General features: G+C 47.5%; 1 protein-coding gene across 7 annotated transcripts in view; it reads right to left on the reverse strand.

Moving 5' to 3' along the window:
* Positions 1–7,209: 7,209 nt before the first annotated feature.
* SIPA1L2 (signal induced proliferation associated 1 like 2) overlaps positions 7,210–16,022 on the reverse strand; it is a 220,988-nt gene continuing 212,175 nt past the window's right edge. For 4 of the 7 annotated variants that reach the window (XM_057531387.1, XM_057531388.1, XM_057531390.1 and 1 more), the window contains 4 exons: positions 14,116–14,169; positions 13,445–13,568; positions 12,429–12,510; positions 7,210–8,483 (listed from right to left, as the gene is read on the reverse strand). In XM_057531387.1, the coding sequence (XP_057387370.1) occupies positions 8,337–8,483; positions 12,429–12,510; positions 13,445–13,568; positions 14,116–14,169 (407 nt within the window). In that variant the 3' untranslated portion in view covers positions 7,210–8,336. The remainder of the gene's footprint in view (positions 8,484–12,428; positions 12,511–13,444; positions 13,569–14,115; positions 14,170–16,022) is intronic. The other 3 variants (XM_057531393.1, XM_057531392.1, XM_057531391.1) reach the window with 1 other exon arrangement.

The raw sequence follows: 16,022 nt of genomic DNA on the forward strand, positions 1-16,022 counted from the left end.
TGGTGATGTGGGAACCTGGAGAGTCTCGAATCTGGCCTGTTCTACGTCTGTGCCTTGATTTTGCTCAAGGGTTCAACGGCCAGGTTGGAAATCACCATGGGAGTCAGGCTGTTAGCGGGTTCAGTAGGATAGTGTTTATGATTTCAGGCAGTGTTGAAAAATTAGGATTTCCCCAAAGATTCCTCATCTCAAAGGTATCCAGTGATGCTTCTTATTATTACTTCCTTGTCTTGACCTAACTTGACCGAGATTAATCAAATCTTGGGTACAGATATCCTTACCCAAAATGCAAACAGTGCCCAAGATTCACAAACACAGCACTTCCTTTGATACAGCTGAAGAATAACCTTATTGCAGACCGTGTTATAAACCCGGCCTTGCCTGGGTTCCCAGCCCTCAGTCCGCCCATCCAGCACAAGAGTCCTCTTTTCTATAAAGTGAAGCAGGTGGTTCCTTCCGGCTCTGTGGCTCTCCTTCCTTCCAATCAGTACCAGGGCCTTCTCATAATGGCCTTTGTTTTTTCTTCCTTTGAAGCATGGTTTCCAGGCTTCGGAACCCTCAAGCGCCCCCGAAGCTATTCATCTTTAATCCCTTCCCCTGCTGCCCTGGCGTCTGATCTCACCCTTTAGCTCATCCAACCTCCTTATCCTACCAGATGCTCCAACGGCAGAGCTAACTGTGAAAATTTAGGGCCTGGAGCAAACCTTTCAGAATCATTCTTCCTCTGCTCTGCATTAATTACCAAATTAATCACTCTTTGGAGAGAGGGCTTCTTTCCTCCGTTGCTTCTCCCGCGGGCCTCCAGAGCACAGCTTCTTGGAATGACGTCTGTCTGAATATATGGCAATCGATCAAACTCTGGCTGCTCTGTGACATCCAAAGAGCACTTTGGTGGTGTTTTATATTTCCCTGCATTTGTTCCAACAAGTCTTTACTTTTGGTGAGGCTGAGTTTTCTGGTTTCTCTGTGCTTATCCATCTCAAGTCCCTGCAAACTAACTCATTCAGGTTCCCATCCCTAACCTTTTAAACAAATTTATTTCTTTTTAATGGTGGCGAAATACACATCAGCATGACCGTTCTCACCATTTTTAAGTGTTGAGTGCCGTGGCATTAAGCGCATTCATATTTTGTGTGACCACTGCTATGCTCCATCCACAGAACTGTTTCCATCTTCCCAAACTGGAAGCCCATGTCCATGAACAACAGCTCCCCATCCCCCTCCCCCAGCCCCTGGCACCCACCATCATTCTGCTTTCCCGTGTCTATGAATCTGACTACTCCGGGTACCTCCTATAAGTGGAATCATACAGTAGTGGTCTTTCTTTTGCTGGTTTATTTCACTTAGTGTGATGTCCTCAGGTTCATTCATGTTGTACCCTGTGCCAGAATCTCTTTCCTTTTTTAGGCTAAATAAAATTCCATGATAGGTATATACCATATTATCCATTCATCCATCCATCAGTGGGCACTTGGGTTGCTTCCCCCTTTTGGTTCCGGTAAATCATGCCGCTATGAACATGGGTATGTAAATATCTGAGTTCCTGCTTTCAATTTCTGGGGGTACTGACCAGAAGTGGAATTGCTGGATCCCATGGTAATTCTGTTTAATTTTTTGAGGAACCACCGTACAGTTTTCCATAGTGGCTGCACCGTTTTACACTTCTGTCCATTATACGTAAGAGAGTTCCAATTCCTCCCCATCCTCGCCAACACTTGTCCCATCCGTATCCTTTTCATTTACGATACAATTCATCACAAGGCATAATTCAGGAGAGGACAATGAAGTCTCAGAGAAGAATGAAGGTAACGGGTTCCTGTAAGAGGCAACAGTTATTGCAGGAGGGCTGGCTGTGTCATATTTTCTAAGCAAGGTATTGAAAATGGTCATATACGTGGGCAAATATATTTATAACTAAAATATACATCTATAAGTTAGATGTTCACATCTATTAATGTAATGTATTTAGATGGTAGAACCAAGCTCATTCACCCAAATAGTTCTTTGAACAAGTGAAGGGAGGATTCTTGCAGGCATCTTTCTGCACATGGCTACATTCTTGGACAATCTTTAAACAATATAATTTCACATTTGGAAATCAGTGTCACCGGCAGGAATAACCCTCATACAAACAATGAGACAGTAGACAATTAGGGTAGCCAAGTTTAGTTCAATTGTACATTTCAGGGCAAATCATTTAAGAGGTTCCTGCTTTGAAAGAACAGAACAAGAACCTGTTAAATTAGGAAGAAACACTTGATTTCAGAGTTCATCTCAACGATGAAATTAGTGTAAGCGGTGTGTCCCTCATATGCTTGTCTCTTTAATTAGGTCACTGCCATGCTTCCCTCTACTTACTCAGCAGCTCAGAGATGAAATGGTTTTAGGGTAATTCTGGCTGAACAATGAATGGCCTTCGGATAGTTTAAGTAAAGCAACTATACTCCAATAAAAAAAAAAAAAAAAAGAAAAGAGTAGCAACGAAAAAGAATCAAGTAGGAGTCAAGGGGTTAAACCCGCTGACCCCTGTGCCCTGCTATAAGGCCATGTCTCCTACTCCCCCAAACAATGCTATCTTGAGTTCTCAAGTGCTTAATTTACAGGGATAGAGAAGGCCCAGTCTTGGAATTCTCTATGCATAGAAATGGGCATTGTGGATTTCAGCCTGCTGTTTGGCAAGCCCTCAGCCCAGATGGGGTTCAGTAATGACTCCTGCAAGGTGTTTAATCAGGTCCTAGAAGAGCCCATGACTGCCATGTTTAATTATTCCGATTTAATGGAGCATTCAGCTGGATCCCACTTGGTTTGCGAGCAATGATTACGGTCATGGGGAAGAGGGGCCGAGGACCCAGACAGACACCCGGGACCCAGTGATGCGCTACACAGCGATTGAGGAGCTCTGCCAGGGTCTGACATCTCCAGCTGCGGATGTGTATTTATAGCCATTTTCTCTGAGCCAGCACCGATTTAGTCGAGGCAGATGATTTACTGAAACGCTACGGCTCTGAATCTCCTCCTGCACACGGCCTTCCTCCCGATTTCACTGCATAGGGAAAGGCTGGGGGAGCAGCTGATATTCAAACAACAGAACTTCTACTCCAGCACCTAACGGCCTGATTAATGGGTGCTGATGACCAGGACATTGGGAGTCTAACCCTTCATCGTGTTAATAAGCGGCCAAAGATACTTGCATGTCAAAGGGGCCGGTTATTTTTTATTTGCTCTTGTGAAAAACCAAGCTGCTCTGCAAATTTTAGGTAGCTCTCTGATATGAGGGCTGGAAAACAGAGGGTGGTATATTTCAGAGTCTGCAGATGCTAATGGTTGAATCAGAATTTTGATTGTAAGGATTGATTAGGGCAGTGAATTTTCTTATATTAAGATGAACCGGAGGGCACTTAAAAGATTGTTTTTTTTTAAGTAACTTAAAGGCTCCGAGTCTTATATAAAATGCAAGAATGTCACCTTTGGAAGTGACGCTCATTTAAACCTTTTGTAAAATTCACGAGGAGATTTTCTTTGGGCTTAAGCTTCTGCCTAATTCCTGCTATTGAAAGTCAGGAAGCTTGGTCTTTGGGTTAACTTGGAGGTCATAGGTCAGAAACCCAATGCATTCCTTGGATTTTGCGGGTTTCTTACCATGTTCCCTCGCTGAGGAGCATGAACAAACACATTTCTCTCCCACCTGCCTCTAATCAGGTGTTGAATTAAACCCAGTCGACTCTATCTACTTTCCTTTCTGCTAGTGACTAGTATGCCCTAACTTTGCCAGCTAGAACTAGGGAAATGCTTTTCAACTTGTAAGCACCAAATCCACAGACGCTCAAGTGAACTGGAGCTGTTTCTTACTAACCAGTCACCCAAAAGAGCAAAGCGTCTGTAAAGATTTTCATCACCTCCTCCTGCACACCCCCAATCTTGGAAATCCTGAAGAAAAAACATTGGCTTGATTTCAGAGGATCTGAGATGACTTAATAACCTCCGGAGGTTGGGACTAAAAGTGGTGGGCCTTTGCCTCTTAGGAAGGCTTGGGTGAGTGCAGTTCACAGTGACTGCGGCAGAGGGGTGGCTTTGCCATAGACGGTCGCTTGTTCTAGTGACCCACCTTCCTTGTTGCAAAGAGAGTAGGGTCGACTCTTCAAGAAGTCATATTCACAGCTTCTCCACAACTGGAGAGTTCATCGGTCCGTCTAAATTTCACGTCTGTTCTCTCCTTAAATTGCCGTCCAGGCTTCCCAGGCCAGCAGTTTACGTAAGGAGCAAGAAATGTTAACAGCATCCAAGTGCCCCACTGCTAACCACAGTCACAGCTCGTGAAGAAATCTATCAAGCGCGTGATTCTTACTGCGTTTTGAATAGATTATCTCTTTGGTCTTTTGCTCTGCAGACAAGAAGCTATGGTTTATGGCTTCATGAGTTTGATGGAGACTTCGGTTAATGACATGTCATCAGTTTCTGCATTTTAATGGGCTAGCAGGACAGCCGACTCCTGACATTTCAAAGATAATTGTGGTATCAGTAAAGGCAAGACTGTATTTTTACGCTCTCCACCCCTGCCCGATGTAAGTTATATTTTTAATGATAAACCTGCTCCTTGAGACTGAGGAGAGCAGGATAAAGCCTCTGAAATACGAATTAACTTTGTCACATATGAGAATGGCCTGAATGCATAATACATCAATGCCTATGGTTAGAAAAAACCTGCTTGATATCACTTATTCTAAAATAAAACTGATTTCTAGTAGATATATTCTAATATTTAATGAGTTTGTACCCAGTAAGTCCTTACAGAAAGTCGTGTTTAGCTACTAAGGGGTACCTTTTGGAATCAACAGTGTCTATGAGGACGCCAAGTTGCTCAGAACCACATGCACTATGGAGAACACGACACTGGGATTTTCTACAGGTTGGCTGTTGACTGGAAACATACATTTGAAAAAAGTTGAGCAGGCCAAGAGTCATGCGGCCACGTTCTCTGGCATGGCCATCTGGCAGACTTGACAGATGATTCATTCTTTGCTGGTATAGACTGAGAAGTATTTCTTCAAAAAAACCCTTTTGGTCTGTAGGTGTGCCCTAGGGAGGTGGGACGACTCTCCATTCAGCTAGGTTTGGGTCAGGTTCCTTCGTTTTCTCGAAACAACGTCAACCTTTGTATCCGCTTGGTTGCCCTCTGATGCAAAAGCATCCATCTCTGCCCCGTGATGCAGAGCTGCACGCAGGCCCTGGCCAGGACACACAACTATCCGTAGTTAAGCTTTTATTGAAGGCAAGAAATGTTTATGGCAAACTGTCTGGTGAACACGCAGTCCAGTGATTCCTCTGAAGTTTAGGGCTTATCCCTGAACCAAACCTTTCCCTTCCGTCTCCCACTCAGCAGCAGCTCTAGGGGTTCTACCTGCGAAGACGTTTTCAGGTGTGACCCAACTCCTTCCCCCCATCTTACCTGTCCGCATCATCTCTCACCTACATGGGTCTTCCTTCTCTACTCTTTCCCTTATCCCAGGGGTTGGTCAACAATGCTAGCGAGTGGCCTGCAAGCTAAGAATGGCTCTTCCATCTTTAAAGGGCAGTAAATGAGAACTGAACAGGCAACAGACAGACAGTATGTGACTCTCAAAGTCTAAAATATCGACTGTATGCTTCACACAGAAAGTCTGCAGGCCCCTGTTCCATGCAACTCCTTCTGCTTTTGGAGTCAGAGTAAGCCTTTAAAACACAGGACATATAATAAAATAAACAAAACAAAACAAAAATAAAACACAGGACACATTACGGTGCTTTCCTGCTTCAACAGCTTCCTTTTGACTTAAGAATAAAATCCAGACTCTACTATGGCCTAGAGTTACTTAATGATCTGGCTTTCACCTGTCTTTTCTAACGTCTCCTTCTTTCCCCATCACTACCTATTTTCCCTATATCCTTTCTACAGACTTGGGGCCTTTGAACTTGTGTCCCCTCTGCCTGGAAAACTCCCCCCAGCTCCCCCTGGCCTGCTCCTTCCCCACCTTCAGAAGTCTCCTGCCCACGGAGGGCTCCCCAAGCACACTGTCTACACCTCTGTTCCTCACCTGTAGAGAGGGGATGATCTAGGTAGCTGGCCTTTAGGGTTGCCATATAGACACAATGGACACAGGACAGTGCTTGGCACACGGTAGCGAGTCAAACAATGTCAGTTATTACTATAATTACTACAGTATAATTATAATAATAATTAAGGGATCCCATCCCAGGCACTCTTTATTTCTATCTTTGAGTTTCAAATAATCGGATGCCTGCCTTCCCTTATTAGACTGTATGCCCCGTGAAGGCAGGGCCCAGCTGGTCTTGATCAATGATGGCTCTTCCACTCCTGGCATGTGCCTGGTTCACGGTGAGAGGGAGAGCGGGGAGGGAGAAAGATGCCCACCTGGCCCATGACACCCTGGCTTCCTCAGAATCCGCATTCCCTGGATGTGTCCTGGAGGTGCGCCTGTATCTTTTGCAAGAGTGGCTTCAGGAAACAGCCTTATGAAGCCCCCTGCTCCACCCGCTGCAGGACCATTTAGGATATTTTTCAATACACCGCTCATGTGAATGAAGCCCACGTGAGAAATCCCTCTGAAGGTAAATTCTAGGAATCACTGTGCTTCCTCCAAATTCTTGATACGGTTTCTGTTCTCGGAAGGTGGAGAACTTTGTACCGTGATTACCGTGGTTCCCTTCCCACTCTGGCTCACGTTCTGTCTTCTTTCTGTCTCACCTTTGATTCAAGTTTGCAGTTTACTCCTTCCTGATTATTTTTCAAATCCCTATTACTTTATTGCATTTATTTTCTTGTAAGCAAGACCAAATGCTTTGCTGAATAAGATAAACATTTTTAAAAAAATCAAAATGAAAGGCAATCTTGGGTAAATCACTTGACTTTAGCCTCAGTTTACTGAGCTGTAAAATGGGAATCCCAGCACCCACCTAGTAAGGATACTGTTAGGATTCAGTGAGATCTATGAGAAGTGCAGAGGACAGTATCTGGCACGTGGCAGCCGTTAATCAGTACTAGTAACTTTTTACTTTAAATCAGGTTGGGATTCTGTAAGAAGGCTCAGTAGTACTCAGTACAGATTAAGGCCCTAAATGACCAGGAATAAATTCTCATACACTCAGATTGTTGACATATTAGAACCCCGAAGTCTACATTCACCTGACAACACTGTTCCTTGTGTGGACTCTTTTAAACATTTATTAAAAAAGCAAAACGTACGTTCATCTCAAATAGAACAGTTAAAAATGGTAAAGCAATACAAACAACTTGTTACCAGCAGCATCCAGTTGTTAGAAGGAAGGTCCTGCCCCGCTCCTCACTCCTGCTTGGGCAAGCTCAGCCTTTTCTGAGCCCGCTGCTACCTACACCGCCCTCCAAAATAGTGCAGGTGAAACCAAAGTTTATAAAATTAACAATTTAAGGTTAAATAAGCTTAAATAAGGGTGTTAAATACAAGACACTTCATCAAAGCTTCTGTACAAAGAGAAAACAAATTTGGCATCGTACAAGTGATTCTGCTGGTTCACGGCACACAGGGGAGCTCTCGTAAGTAAGCAGGTTGACTCTTTTCTTTTTTCAACAGAGCATTAACTATACAAAAGTGAACTAAGAGTTGAAGTAACTACTCAGTGAGCCATTTACAAGGCATATGTATCTTTTCTTTTCTTTTTTTTTTTTAATCAGAACACTGTTAATATTCAGGCACTGTTTGCTCCTGCAAATAAATAAAGTCTCTAAAGGAACTGCATTTGAACTCGTGTTAGACACATCAGTGCTTTTTCTGTCCCCCTCCCGACACGGCTCTTCCAACTATTTCCCCTGCCTCTTTCTTATTGCTATGATAATGTGGCTGTAGAAATAAAAACTACTGTACATCCAAAAAAATAGAGCACCTTTAACATTAAAGTATATGTCTGATTATTTGTTCTCATGTTTATTTTACAATTCTAAAGCCCAAGCTATGGTCAATTGTTTTAATCTCTCTACCAAGTCACCTGATATATAGGACATAAAACCCAACCCTCGTCCCTCAGGAGGGAAGCCCACGCAGAGCTCCGTTTCAGCAGAGCCTTAGAGGGCCACACTGACACCAGAGTTTACATTCATCTCGACACCAGCGTTACATTCATCTTCACGAGCGTTGCTCTCCGCGGTCACACGGCGGCTCCCCGTGCTGCTGGGGGGCATGGAGCTAGACAGAGTGGGGACAGCAAGCACGGCTACGGTGGGCTGGAAGCACAGCGAGAAACCACATGTTGGCGACTGTGAAGGGACCCCGGGCTTCCCCAGGGCCCCTGGTTGGGCAGCGCTCAGGTTACGGCTTCTTGTCGACGGTGTTGAAGAACCACTCCGTGAACTTGCGCAGCTGGGCCGCGGCCGTCTGTGACTCTTCCTGCAGCCGAAGGTTGTCCTGCCTCAGGTGCTGCACCTCGGCCTGCAGCACGGCCTTGTCCTGCTTCTCCTGGGGGCAGGGGGTGGAAACAGATGGTCACACATCTGCGGGACACACTCTCTCCTCCCAGCTGCAGTCCGAACGCTTCTACCCTTATTTTTTTTTACTGATTTACTTATTTTTCTTTTTTTTTTTTAAATTAATTAATTAATTTATGGCTGTGTTGGGTCTTCGTTTCTGTGCGAGGGCTCTCTCTAGTTGCGGCGAGCGGGGGCCACTCTTCATCGCGGTGCGCGGGCCTCTCACCATCGCGGCGTCTCTTGTTGCAGAGCACAGGCTCCAGATGCGCAGGCTCAGTAATTGTGGCTCACGGGCCTAGTTGCTCCGCGGCATGTAGGATCTTCCCGGACCAGGGCTCGAACCTGTGTCCCCTGCATTGGCAGGCAGACTCTCAACCACTGCACCACCAGGGAAGCCCCTTATTTATTTCTTGAGGGGAGAGGAAATCTGATTGCCCGCTCTGGTTTCTGCCAAAAACAGGGGGGTGGGGACGAGTAACTCAGAATATTCTTTCCTTTCATCCCACTTTGCTCCCAACAGGAAGCGAGACAGCTGTTATACGGGCAGGTGATTAACCACAGTCTATATTATCTTCTGTCTGAAAAAGGGGGCCTGGGAAAAGGTACAGCCTTGGACAGGAGGGCAGAGCTTCCTGGGTGCATCTCCTTACTGGACAAGTCGGAATCAGCATACCTGCTGATCCTGGGCTTGTTTATCACGAGCTCATCTCGTCTTAAAGCTTTCCTGGGACAGTGTATTTCCCTAATGACCTTCAAAGTGTGCCACTGAAAACTATGCACAAATTATCAAGATTTTTCAGGGACTTCCCTGGTGGCGCAGTGATTAAGAATCCACCTGCCAACACAGGGGACACGGGTTCGAGCCCTGGTCCGGGAAGATCCCACATGCCACGGAGTACCTAAGCCCGTGAGCCACAACTACTGAGCCTGCGCTCTAGAGCCTGTGAGCCACAACTATCGAGCCCGCGCGCCACAACTACTGAAGCCCGTGCGCCTAGAGCCCGTGCTCTGCAACGAAGAGTAGCCCCCGCTCGCCGCAACTAGAGAAAGCCCGTGCTCAGCAGTGAAGACCCAACACAGCCGAAAATAAATAAATAGTATTAAGAAAAAAAAAGATTTTTCATAAGAATCAGACCTGGAGTTTCCAACAGACAGTAACGGAAAACGTACAACACAAGTTTGAGCTCCCAGACGCTGAAAGGGATGTCTTGCCCCAGAGAGAGAGAGGGGGGTCATTGTCACCGTGGTGGTGGGAGATGACTTGATTGCTAACTCCGCAGATGCACCTGCAGCTCGGTGCCCACGGCCGTGCGGGTGAGCTGGGGGCTAAGACTCTTCAGGAGACTGGCCCTCTGGGTGTGTCTGGCCCTGCCCTTGAGCTTTGCTCCTATTTCCCATCCCTTCTCACCTCTCGACCAAAGACACCCGTCCCAAGTGGAGGCTGGTGTTAGAACTCATTGCTGACTCAGCCCACTTCCCTCAGTCACTACAAGAGGTCCACGCTCCTGGCCGCCCCAGGCCCCAGGGCTCTCGTTCCCAACACGGCTCAGACATCCCCAGGGCCCTGCTGCGGCTCAGCTGCCCACCTCTCCTGACCCCTTGACCCTTTAACTCCACCCATGGAATGCATCCTCTGTCACCGAAACCTGCTGAACTCTCAAGCTTTTCCCTGGATATTCCCTTTATCTTCAGCTATAAGTGAGTCCTGACTCTCTCCTGGGGACGAGGGTTTGTTCTGAAGAGCACAGGGCCTGGAGGCTGCCAGGCCAACACCTCGCCCCGGCTGCCCGGTGCAGGTAACTGCTCTCCCCTAAAATCCCAGCTCCCGGGAGAAGCCTGACGTGGGCTGTAAGACCTGCCACCCCTGCTCTTTGCCATGGTCGACTATATCTCCACTCCCTCCCATCATGCAAGATTCTAGAATGTGTTTCACCTTTCTTCTTTCCTCCTCCATCCCTCATGTTTATTGATGATCTTAAGGCGCCGTAGATGTTCCACCTGATTCAGTCTCTTTGTGACCTCGAAGACTGCCCTCCTCACCACCCCCCTCCTGTGGCTATTTTCTGTACCTTGAAGCTATTACTGATAACCGCACATCTTCCTAAATGCTTCAAGCTCCCACTGCCTGACCACCACCTCTTGTCTTTCTAAAATAATTTCTCCAGTATCCACCCCTCCAAAAGTGATCTAATCTACCAATCTTACCTTATTGTCAGTGTCTACTGACACCCCCTGTGGTGACATTATTCCTCCTCACCCAGCTGAGACTCTGAGTCACTCAGTTTAATCACATCCTATACACACTGAATGGTCCCTGTCTATCGCTCCTGGTCTTAATTTCTTGTCTAAAATCTCATATTGGTTAAGTCCAACTCTCTAACTTTTCTACACCTACATCTGGAGACAGGGTGACCAGCTGGCCCAGCTGGTCTGGGACGTTCTTAGTTCCAGCTTTGAAAGTTCCGTCTCCTGGGAAACCCTCCATGCCAGGCAAGCTGGGACAGTTGGTCATCCACACTGGAGGAAAATACCTAACTTATGCTGCAGTCTTACCAAATACATCTGGTCCAACTATCCTCCATTCTACACCTTACCCTCCATCCTTAAATCTCTCACCCTCCTTCCCATCACTCACTCTCAGCTCTGGAATAAAGAAACAACCAGAGGGGAACTTTGTCAACCTGTCTCTGTTTGGACTACAGCCATACCTTGCTTTGCAGATACCAGTGTTTTACAAATTGAAGGTTTGTGGCAACCCTGCATCGAGCAAGTCCATCGGTGCCGTTTTGCCAATTGCATTTGCTCACTTCATGTTTCTGTGTCACATTTGGTAATTCTCCCAATATCCCAGACTTTTTCATTATTATTACATTTGTTATGGTGATCTGTGATCTTCAACGTGCTGTAATTGTTTTGGCACTTTTTAGCATAAAAAGGATTTTTTAATTAAGGTATGTACATTGTTTTTATAGACATAATGTTATTGCACACATAACAGACTATATAGTATGCCATAAACATAATTTTTATATGCACTGAGAAACCAAAATATTCATGTGATTCAACTTATTGTGATATTCACTTTATTGCAGGGGTCTGGAACCAAACCTGCAATATCTCTGAGGTAGGCCTGTACTTGTGTATGAATGCATGTGTGCACGCATGCACACGGACACACACACACACTCTGCTCTGGTAACTATGTGTGGACGGTCCCTATTCCCATCCAGACCATCTCCCTCCTTGTTAGGCTCAGGACATTACTTCCCTCCCAAATGGATCATCTCCACCAGCGTTCATGCCAGCTGTCACTTCTCTCGTCTCCCTTCTTCCACCAACAAAACCCTCCCCATGGCCCCTCCCCGCCTCACCATCACCCACCAGCTACAGCACTCCATTCCATTTCCCTGGATAGCAAAGCGGCTACTGATAGCACGGCGCTAATGACCCAACAAGAGCTCAGCAAATGTCTGTGGAATGAATGACCTCACATCTTTTGAGGACCAAGCTCGCACAGGTTGATGGGTAGAGCAGACGCTGACTCAGTAGGAAGAAGCAGCTTGGGCAGACCAGGCTTCCTGATAGCAACTAACGCTTCTTAGGTCAGCTCATAAATGTTGGAGCAGCTGATAACTCACTGAACTGAAAAACGCTAGCCTGCTGCGTTTCTGCCTCATTCTGAAGACTGGACATCCAGGGCTCATCCTCATCCAGTCAGATCTACAGGACATCGTGTCCCCTACAATGAAATACAGCAGCTGTGGGCAAGAAGATGGAATCAGACCTCAGGAGTCTCCGTTTCCATTTACGGTTGGGTTTTGATTAGGGCAGTTATCTTTCTTGAGCGTCTTTTTTTTTTATTCCTAATAGTTAAAAAAGGTTGATTGTGTAAGAGAAAGAGTTCTGAGCATGGACTTCCAATCGATTGCTTTACCTTCCGAAGGTCGGTCTGCAGCTGCCGAAGAATCAGCTCCAGCTGGTTGACTTTCCCAGTCAGCGTGGATGGAGGCCGCCCTCTAGCAAGGAAGGAAAGACTTAGAAAGACTCAAGCGCGCTGAAGTCAAGACACCGCAGTCAAGAGTTTTCGCTGGTAAAGTTTTCACGTAAAAAATTCTACTGTGTGCTTAGAGCCCAGCAAGGAAATAAATAAGATTATGTCAGATGTCGAAAGTGAACACACTGCTGCTTTGGTGGAAAAATCCCTCCTGGGTGGCTTCTGATTTAAAAGGGGATTCAGAATCTCTACAGGCATACGCATTGGTAAGAAAGCAAAAGATAGGTGATCTAAATGCAGTTAGCAGCTGAGGTTAGGTAGACCAGAACGAAGTCCTGAGAACCAAATATAGACTCAATGTCCCCAAATTTGCCTTCCTCTGTTAAGGAAGTATCAAGGGGCTCATCACCAAGATGAACATGCAAGTTGTTGATAACTCGAGTTGACAGACAAGTTGGAATTGGGCGTGGGTGACACTGAGAAAGAACATACACTCCGTGGGCGATGAGCACGCCAAGAACATAGGGATAGAGATGGCTCGCTCTCGGCACACCTCAGTGGGCGCCGTGGGGCTGGGTGGACGACCGGGGTTGGTGGGCGGGAGCGTGCCCTCGGCAGATGGGGGATGGCCAGCGAGGTGTCCCCGCCTGATGCCGCTGCAGTGATCACGTGGCAGATGCTGACCGGGCGTCACACCCTCCCGCCCCACCACCAAGGGCGCTGACTACACGTCTTGGCAGGACCCTCCCGTGGAGCGCAGCAGTTACGCTGACAAGCTCCATCCACCCTGGTGGCGCAGAAGCCGACTCAGGCCCGCTTGGTCCCTTCTCTGAGTCCTGAAGGACTAGGAGAAGGCAGGTGGAAATGGTTTCCTGGCTGGCCGGGGCTGAGTTGAACCCCTGTTACCCACTGGGGCCCGGGACATGGGAGGGAGGCAGTCCACAGGGGTCACATACCCAGTGGCGTCCATGAAATCTTTGCCACTGCCAGGATCGACACATAAAGGCAGCTCCTGGGCCCCTTCCAGGTCCTGCTCCGGGTGCATATCTGTCAGGGTACAGAAGGACGCCACTCTCTGGTCTGGGGATGGGAGACACACACAGAAAGAAGCATTAGTAACAGCCGCAAGGCACCATTTCTTCGTGGAAATGAATAGTTGCTAAATAAAATCTTCCCCTCCCCCCAGTCAGTTACTGCCCTGTTTTAGACAAAACAAAGAAGAACAAGCTCAGGCAAGCTGCTGACAGTCAGAAAGCACTCAGACTGGCCGTCCTTCTGGGCTGCATAGCACACTCATATCACAGCCGTGGGAACAAGGAGCAGACACTAGATTTGCTAGAGCCAATCTTTCTTCTGTCCACATCCCAAGAAATGCCAGAGCTGCTGGCTGGGCGTGAAAGAACGGCGTTGGGGGATGACATGACTGATTCACAGAACCAAGGAGAGGGACCTCTCCTCAAGCTATCCCAGAACCCGGAGAGCATCCCTGAGACACAATGGCCCGGACACGTCACCCTGTGTGTCCCCAACCCTCCGTGCTTCCATAACCATGCAGACGTGCAGACAATGAAACAGAAAGAAAAGGTTACGGAGGATGGAGACCCCACGAACAGCCCCAGACAATCACCTAGATAGGACGTGTGGTGACAGAGTAGCCCAAGTTCTTCATCTGAGTCAAGACCTGAAATAAGATTTAGAATTTTCTTTTGAACAGTGATATCTCTCCTCACTTGAGAGCCTCTGGGGGCCCACATCAGGCTCAGGTGATGGGGTCCTATGAAATACAGCTGTGTGTGTGTGTGAGGGGCACGTGTGTACACGTGTGTGCCAGTGTGCACATCTGCATGTGTGTAAGTGTGTGTACATGTCTGCCTGTGTGCATGTGTTGTACTAAGCCAGGAACTGCCCCGAGAGACAGTATTATGCATCGCCAAAGAGTGTGGAGAGATTGTACGTTTCACGCGTCATGGTCCCGGCCGGACGCACGGCTGTCGTGACCCAACAATGGTAAGTGGCATGCCACACACATGCCAGTCCAGCTGCAGGAAGGCGTGACCATTTTGGGTTTGCTTAAATGACCAGCTCCCTGAAGGTAAAGATAGCGGTGGTGAGAGAGATTAGCTACGTCTTCTCACTAAAACCCTTAGAGGAAGATCTGTAGTGTTTACAGCAGTGAGAGCGATGGTCAGCACGACGACCCCTCCTTAGCACGGGGCCGTTTCTGTTCCTGGCACAAGTGACTTCACATCCGGTGTCTCAAGAGCTAGGCAGGAAAGGGAACGTGATATTCTTCGGAACGGGAACCAGACCGGCCCAGCTCTGGGCGCTGAACTCTGACACAAGAACGCTGGCCCAGAAATGCTGAATGGCAGGCAGAGAAATCCTGCTTTCAAGCAAAAGGTACAGGGGAGAACCAGGGACACATCTAATCATCCACTCCCCCGCCCCCCACCCCCTGAGCACATCCACACTTGGGATTCACACGAGGGATAACGGCAGGTGCGTTAGCGCTGCAGCGGCTTTTTCACGTGATGTGATTAACGGCTGCGAAATCGCACTGGGGTCCGTGTCAGGGGCGCTCTGCTCTTAATTTATCCCCCTCTGTCTCCCGCTGGCTGCTGGCCGCCTCTCCTAATGAAGGTACCTGCTCGCCTGGATTCTGGAGGGCCACGCACATCCCGTTAATCAGAGAGGATGGCGGAGGGGCCGGGGGCCCTGGAAGGAGCTGGGCCTCAGCGCTGGGGGCACCCAGAGTCCGGGCCCTCCCAGAGCTTCGCTGAGTACCCCGCCTGATCGATTGTACAGCAGGTTCCCCAGACATGTGTCCCTGTCCTCCGTCGTGACACCTCAACACCCGTGACAGGTATGCAGGTGTCCTCAACCGACATGACTGTAAAGCTTTAAGGGGCCCTTCTCCACGCTTCGCACCTTCTACAGGATGAGAGACCTTCTGTAACTATACATTCCTGAGAGACAACCAAGCTCCCAACTTGGTACAGGCTAGTAGGGGTTTTGCATCTGATGAAATAATTTGTAATTTAATTAAGATGAACAGCATAACTTGGGCACTGCCTACGTTTACACCTGATGGGACGTGACCAGCAGAGGTGGGCAGGAAGGACGGGACACACAGGCCGGGGGTGAGCGGCCCTGGGGAGGGGTAGAGGGTCTGGTCTACCGGAGTGTCCAAGATAACCCTCTGTTCTGTGATGGCCCCAAAGCACGGAATGCTTCCCAGTTAAAAAAAAATCAACAGCAGAGGCATTTTTTATTCCACAGTGAATTTAACTACGGACCAAAAGGAGTGAAAGAAAAGAAAGAACTTATTCTTCTCACTTTTTAAAAGGGTCTCATTGACTCATCCACATTTTATGCAACCAGGTAATAATTTGGTTAGTTTGTATCTTTCTTAATATACTTGGTTCTGATGGTCAAGTCTAAATATCTCAATGAAAACGTCTTAGCTTGCTTCATCTATTTTTACCTTAATTGATAAAGTACCCACATATATGAAGAAACAGAACTTGCTACTGG

This window comes from Balaenoptera acutorostrata, chromosome 16, assembly GCF_949987535.1.
Source record: "Balaenoptera acutorostrata chromosome 16, mBalAcu1.1, whole genome shotgun sequence".
NCBI classification, from domain to species: Eukaryota; Metazoa; Chordata; class Mammalia; order Artiodactyla; family Balaenopteridae; genus Balaenoptera; species Balaenoptera acutorostrata.